This window comes from Brachionichthys hirsutus, unplaced genomic scaffold (assembly GCF_040956055.1).
Source record: "Brachionichthys hirsutus isolate HB-005 unplaced genomic scaffold, CSIRO-AGI_Bhir_v1 contig_1197, whole genome shotgun sequence".
Classification (NCBI taxonomy): Eukaryota; Metazoa; Chordata; class Actinopteri; order Lophiiformes; family Brachionichthyidae; genus Brachionichthys; species Brachionichthys hirsutus.
The window spans coordinates 45731-53000 of record NW_027180657.1 but is presented as its reverse complement, the minus strand read 5'-3'; the positions used below and the strand labels follow the sequence as shown (position 1 = coordinate 53000).

The 7270-nt window shown below is 45.2% G+C and overlaps 1 protein-coding gene across 1 annotated transcript; it reads left to right on the top strand.

Annotated features, from left to right (window-relative positions):
• Positions 1 to 562: 562 nt before the first annotated feature.
• On the top strand, positions 563 to 6936 carry LOC137916330 (paired box protein Pax-6). Its single transcript, XM_068759374.1, has 9 exons — positions 563 to 697; positions 1163 to 1177; positions 1738 to 1903; positions 4659 to 4817; positions 5023 to 5105; positions 5211 to 5361; positions 5681 to 5802; positions 6021 to 6162; positions 6851 to 6936. Exons 3-9 carry the CDS (start codon positions 1789 to 1791, stop codon positions 6934 to 6936), a joined length of 858 nt encoding a protein of 285 aa, XP_068615475.1. The 5' UTR covers positions 563 to 697; positions 1163 to 1177; positions 1738 to 1788.
• Positions 6937 to 7270: the final 334 nt, after the last annotated feature.

Below are 7270 nucleotides of genomic sequence, written 5' to 3'. Positions count from 1 at the left end.
TGTCCAGGCGGATGCGATTTGTTTTAATTTTTAAAAACATTTTCCTTTTTTAATGTCACTTTCCACTCAGCGATACTTTTGTTCATTTTTGCAGCTTTGGTGTTGATGTGATTGTCGCTCGTCACTGGTGATTTTTTTTTTAAGGATACTTTATTGATTTTGGTGCTGATGATCGTTGCAGCTCGGAGCGGACGGATTATCCGTGAGAACCTTTTAAGAATGAGACGCGCCAGTTTGACAACAGGTTGAGTTACCTCAGGGCGAAAGATGGACAAAGGTGTAATTAAAACAAAAATTAAATCGATGTTTTTGATGGATTCATGTGATGTTTTTGATGGCTGTGCGTGTTTTATGGAATGACAGCGCGATGTTTGTCCCCTGAGGGGAATGAGGGTGCGCTCTAATTTAAAACAATATAAATAACATCGCGTTTCTGTTTCATCCTAAAATCCTGAGCGCTTCTCTCATCTTCCTCGCCATTCATTTAAAAATCATTTTGCGGCATCACATGTGCTTAATTGGAGTTCTAATGCGCTGTGATAACTCCAACGCGTTTGTCTCCGCAGGTCACAGTGGCGTAAACCAGCTTGGTGGCGTGTTTGTTAACGGTAGACCGCTGCCGGATTCCACCAGGCAGAAAATAGTTGAACTTGCGCACAGCGGCGCTCGACCCTGCGACATCTCCAGGATACTCCAGGTGACAGCCACACTCTCTCGCGAACAGATAACGGCTTCATGCACTTTGATTTATTTGCTTTTAAAAGAGAACTTCAAGAGGACAACATCCCGGTAGGACTTCCACACCCTGTTTGCTTTTCCCAGCCGGGATATTGCATTCTGTGATTTTTTTTTAAAGCGATTAAAATAACAATTTAGTATTTATTATTATTATTTTTTTACTTAAATAAGTATTTAATAAATTATTTACTAAATTAAATAAGGCAGACAAAAAGGAAAGTAATCTGACTGCTCTTATGAAGAACGAACCCACTGTAAGAAATGCCTAATGTAATATTCAAGGCATATTTTTTGTGTTTATAGACCCATGATGAAGTCCAAGTGCTGGACAGTGAAAAGGTGATAATTATTTGACGTCATCTTAGAAATTCCGATAATAGTCGTAAATAATGTATGTGAATTGTGTCTTTTGTCTTCTATCCAGGTGTCCAACGGTTGCGTGAGCAAGATCCTGGGCAGATATTACGAGACCGGCTCCATAAGACCGAGAGCGATAGGCGGCAGCAAGCCCCGCGTCGCCACGCCGGAGGTGGTTGCGAAAATCGCGCAGTACAAGCGAGAGTGTCCGTCGATCTTTGCGTGGGAGATCCGTGACAGGCTTCTGTCGGACGGCGTCTGCACCAACGACAACATCCCCAGCGTGAGTATAGAGGCCGGAAGTTAGGGGCACGACTTGATTTACCACATGAGAAAAAATAATAATTATTAAGCAGTGGAGAAAAAGGAAATGCGCAACGAACCATTCAGTCTATAAAGCACGCCGCGTTTCAACGCGCGTTACTGACCCCACGCGCACACACAGTACATTAACAGGAGCCTTATCCCACCATGTGCGTTTTGCTCGAACCTCTTCCTGTGCAGGTTTATCTGACAATAAGGTTTGCGCGTTGTTCTTTGGTTTTGCTGCCGTTGTTGTGCAGCCTATAACTTTTGCGCACTGATTATGGCGCTCCATCTGATCCTAATATTTAATACAGCCATATGTAATTTGTCATTCAGGTGTCATCGATAAACAGAGTCCTCCGCAACCTGGCTAGTGAAAAGCAACAGATGGGCGCAGATGGCATGTATGACAAGCTGAGAATGCTCAACGGTCAGACAGGAACTTGGGGGACCCGGCCCGGCTGGTACCCCGGAACATCAGTGCCAGGGCAGCCCAACCAAGGTGAGTCTCATTATCACACCGGCAATTCAGACGCCTTGACGCGCGCACGCGCGCGGGTTTAAGGTCGAATCGAAGCAGGATGCATCTGTAACAGTTACGAGCAGCTCGAAACATCTTCGAAATGGTCGTTTCCTTTGAATTCTGCAGAAGCTACAAAATGTCATGTTTGAATATTAAGTTTTACACCTTTGCGCGTTCCGCTCCACGGCTGTTTGCAGGATTGTGTATTGGCATGCGTCGATGCCCTGAACAAGACCCCCCAATTTAGACTGGTCGATTAGAGGAAGGCCAAGCACGCAGTTTGAAAGCCTCCACTGTCCCAGACGTGGATGTGCGTGACAGCATCTCGCCCTTTCAGCAGAGGTGTCCATCCAACAGCCTGCGTCGGATGGGGAGGCAGAGCTGTGGAGCTCCGCGCCGGGATATTAGTATATAGGAATGTTTTCTCTCACACGCACGCAGTAAACTGGTTATGGGAACGGTCCACGCGTAATTGCTCATTAGAGGGAGCTTTGTCTCTCATTGTGGCAACATGTAGGAGTGTGGAACGGCTCCTGTGGAAATATTCCGTGGCCTCCGACAGGCCCAACGCGAGCAGATTCTTCCCCGAAGAATCATCACTTTTGTAATGAATCCATTGAACAAGAAGCGCATTACGTTTGATTTTGGAAACGTGCTGGTGGATATTTGACGATCACGTGGACGCGTGGAGCCGTTATTAATGAGTAATAGCGCAGAAACAATTATATTAATAGACACAAATTAACTTAATCTATTAATATATATATATATAAATTAAAGTGTCAATTTTTTTCCCACTTCGATTGCCATTATCACCTTTCATATATTATGTCTGTTTACATTTATCTAATATTTAATCATTATCACCACAATAATATTATTATTATTATTATTAATAATAATAATAATAATAATAATAATAATAATAATACTTTGTGATTAATCCCAGGCCAACGAAACAAAATTTTCCACCTGACGGCCGACTAAGCAGAGATAATAGGTGACAGGGCCCCAAAAGGAGACAACTCTATCCAAAGTGAATCGAATAAAAACTCCTCACTGATCGCTGGCTATATGGCTCTAAACCCCGTCTGTAGGATTTAGTCTCTCACTTTCTCTTTCACTTCTAAGCGGTTTCTCAAGAGTGTTTTGATCCGGTCTCAGCAGCTGAAAGGTGCCGCAATTGGTTCGGTATCCTTTTTTTTTTTTTTGCTGCTGCTGCTTTTCCGCCTCACTGGCTGAGACATCGTGATACTAAAGAATGAGTTTATTTCCCAGCGCTTTTCATAAAGAAAACAAATCCCATCCGAGCGTCACTGGGTCTGGCAGACGGATAATGGCTGCACATTCACTGCTTTTTTATGGATTATCCAGAGCGAAGAAACAAATAGCGTGGATACAAACCTACTAACCTTTTGTCCGATTTACCGCGCGAGAAAAAAGAAACATTTCGCGTCAGGTTTCCTCTAGTGAACCAAGACATTTATATTTAGACACACTTTCTATGTTTTCAGGTCTGCAGAGAGGCGTAAAAGGCCTTCGACGCAATCTTGTTTAAATTAATCTAGATGTTACATCCTTTATCTAATAAAATAAAGTTTCAGTTTGATCAGCGGGATGTTGCAGCCGCAGCTAGACCGTCCTCCACCTGTTCCACCCTTTCAGCGCTTCATTGCCGTTTACCAACCTGGATTAAATCATCCACAAGAAGCCGCCATGCACGTCCCTTCACGCGGGGAACCCTCCGTGATATTACAGAAACGCACCCCTGCTTAATTTCGCATTAACTTCTCGGTGTGATAATGATGTCCAACAACAAGACAGACATTAGCCGATAAGCCTCGCCCTGCACACTGAAGGCGCAGTGAATAGATGGGCCTTATTTAGGTTGTTCAGGGGGTTGCGCGCTCTCTCCTCACTCATTTGTTTCCAATTGAAGACAGAAATCCTGACTGGCGTGAAGCCGGCCGGGGGACGTGATTAATGATGGTCGTGGATCAGGGTTAACACACTGGACTCAAAGCTCTGTTGACTGCGATCCTCGTGCGCACAATGCCAAAGCACTATAGCCAGAGAGAGAGGATCCTTTTGTCATCTTCCCCAAAAGCCCCCCCCCCCCCCCACTCACCCCCCCCCCCCCCCTCCCATATATTACACCCACCGTGGGCGCACTGCTCGTCCCTGGCGGTGTCCATAGTTTAATGGTTTCCCTTATTCGTGAAGGCATTGTCTCATTCTGAAAAGCGTCTTCTCCTATTCAGAAAGTTGGTGCATGGTCACCTCAATAGCTCAACGCCCATATGGGAGCGGCCATTGAGGGACTGCTCTGCCCGAAAAGCGGGCTGGAGAGAGTTTGGGCTTTTAAAAGGAGGCTCTCCACGTCTTGTCACATTTCTGTGAACCTTTAGAGAACACGCGCCATTGTCGCGGAGCGATACGCGGACCCTATATCCCCATCCACAACGCGTCTTTCCCACAATATTTTATAAATACTTTAAATGCGAGGTCTCCTTCATATTGTTCCCTTTCTGTAATCTGGAAACGTCGAGGAGCAAATTGCAATCATTCCTCTGATTTGGAATGAAATCAAGCGTGATAGGGAGGCCTTTAATTAATGACGCTGCAGCCGCGGTCAGCGCAATTTGCCTCAGACTGCAACTACAAGAGAGCAGATCATTCATTATTCAATTAGCTTAATTGAATGTATATTTCCATTATATTTTCTTTGGTACAGATGGCTGCCAGCAGCAAGACGGCGCGGGAGAAAACACAAACTCCATCAGCTCCAACGGGGAGGATTCGGAGGAGACGCAGATGCGGCTGCAGCTCAAGAGGAAACTACAGAGGAACCGCACGTCCTTCACGCAGGAACAAATAGAAGCTCTGGAAAAAGGTCCTTTGGGCATTTATACACACCTTATTTAACATTTTACTGAAGTGAAACGCTTTAATTTCATCTGTTGTAGTTTAATTCTTTGATCAAGTTTAGTATATTTTTATCTTTAGTTCATTTGAGACACATTTGTATATAAATAAAAAACCCCGACCTGATTTATTGAATTCATTTCATTTACCGACACTTTTCCTGTGCGTTACAGAATTCGAAAGAACTCATTATCCAGACGTTTTCGCGCGAGAGCGACTAGCAGCGAAAATCGACCTGCCAGAGGCGAGAATACAGGTGAGTTCTTGGTGCACCACATTTGTAAAACATTTCAAAACTTGCTCCTAACTAAAAAAAATAAATAAAATACAATGATGAATTAATAAGAAACTTTCGTGTCAGGTATGGTTCTCAAATAGGAGAGCGAAATGGAGGCGAGAGGAGAAGCTGCGGAACCAGCGCCGGCAGGCCAACAACGCCTCCAGTCACATCCCCATCAGCAGCAGCTTCAGCACCAGCGTCTACCAGGCCATCCCACAGCCCACCACGCCGGGTGGGTGTCTGCGCAGACACGCCCCTCCCCTTAGAGTATTATTCATTGGTGATAGGATTACGCACAGACGTACTTAATTACGCCAGTCATTATTTTACATTTTAATGATGTAAGTAATTATACATTAAACCGGTCGGGCAGCCTGCGGATTAATATGAAAAAGGGAAAGTAGGTCTCAAAGCACCGGCGCTTTTCTTCTGACAGATGATTGAGCGCACCTGAGCCCCCCCCATCCATGTTCATATATCTGTCAGACGAGGCGTCGCCTCACACGCGCACTATTTAATGCTAATGGTTTAAACCGCACTCTCATCCGCAGTGTCTTTCACCTCGGGGTCAATGCTGGGGAGACCTGACTCCGCGCTCACAAACACCTACAGCGCGCTGCCCCCCATGCCCAGCTTCACCATGGCAAACAATCTACCTATGCAAGTAAGTACCGTGACGCAGCCAGTTCACATCTGGTGTAACATTGAATCATGATTGATGCCACATAAGGGTGGATTCATAGGCTAGAAAAAAAAAAAAGTACTTTTATTTTTAGGGGCAGCTTTTCTCAGAGATAAAAATGAAGACACACCTGTCTTCAAGAGATTACAGACCTGCAGACAACAATTCTGGTTGGCTAAGCTAATGTAACATTCTCTCCCCATCTGTAGCCCAGCCAGACCTCCTCTTATTCCTGCATGCTGCCTACCAGTCCGCCTGTGAATGGGCGGAGCTACGACACATACACGCCCCCTCATATGCAGGCACATATGAACAGCCAATCAATGACCACTTCTGGTACCACCTCAACAGGTAGGCAGAAATTCATGCTTTACCAACATGCTTGGGAATTAAGCCTATAACAAAAAGTGCACTCTGAAATATCTGCCACCTTACCTGTAACTTCGGGGGTACTACCTCAGCCATCTTTCGGGCTTTGATGCTTTCCTTTTCCTCTCCTTCTATTTGGGAGACTTGGCTTTTAAAACTGCAGATCAATACCTCTATACATTCCATATCATTTTTTTCCTGCGCATGTTGCACAAACAAAGCGCATTTCATCGTTGCTCTGTGCCGTCGTGTCAATCCCACAACTCCAGCCCATTAGGACGCCGTTACTGTGAGCAATATATACCAGTTATAGTCATGGAGAGTTAATCATGCATAAGCACATTTCCTCTGTGCTAAATTGCTAATTAATTTGATTCATTTGCTGTTGTACGCTCTGTGTTTAAATGCCATTGCCAAAGCCTCAATTTATCGAGCTCGCGAGGCTTTTACTGTGCAGCCATGTGCAGCACATTGTGACTCATTGCAGCTTCACTGCATGTCTACCTATTTGCAGCCATTTAAAGCACAATGCTCTGCGCTATGAGGCTAACCCATGTTAGCTGTCACACTAACTGTGCATGCTGCATCTGCTCACATAATTAAGCACGCTGACTTCTTGGGGGTCTTTTTTGTTTTTAGTGACTTTTTTTTTCTTTCCTTGTCTCTGCAGGACTCATCTCTCCTGGAGTGTCTGTCCCTGTCCAAGTCCCCGGGAGTGAGTCTGACATGTCTCAGTACTGGTCAAGACTACAGTAGAGAGAAGAGCTACTTCACCCTGTGACCACCCACTCCACTATCGCCCTCCGGCAGTGCTCCTCACACACACACACATGGCACAGGAGAGTACAGGAGGTGAAAGAGGTTTGAGAAGAGGCGAAGGACAAGAGAGAAGAGGAGGAAAGAGACAAAGAGAGAGAGAGACTCTGGGAGTGCCTTGGGACGTCCGGGCATTGCTTTTCCAGTGGGACTGTCCGCTGTTCTGTAGCTCAATAGGCACATTCAAACAGGGACTTGGACGAGAGAACAATGATGGAAAGACTGAAAAAAATGGACCTCTGTAAAGTGCCCGGTGTTAAATTTGTTTTGGAAC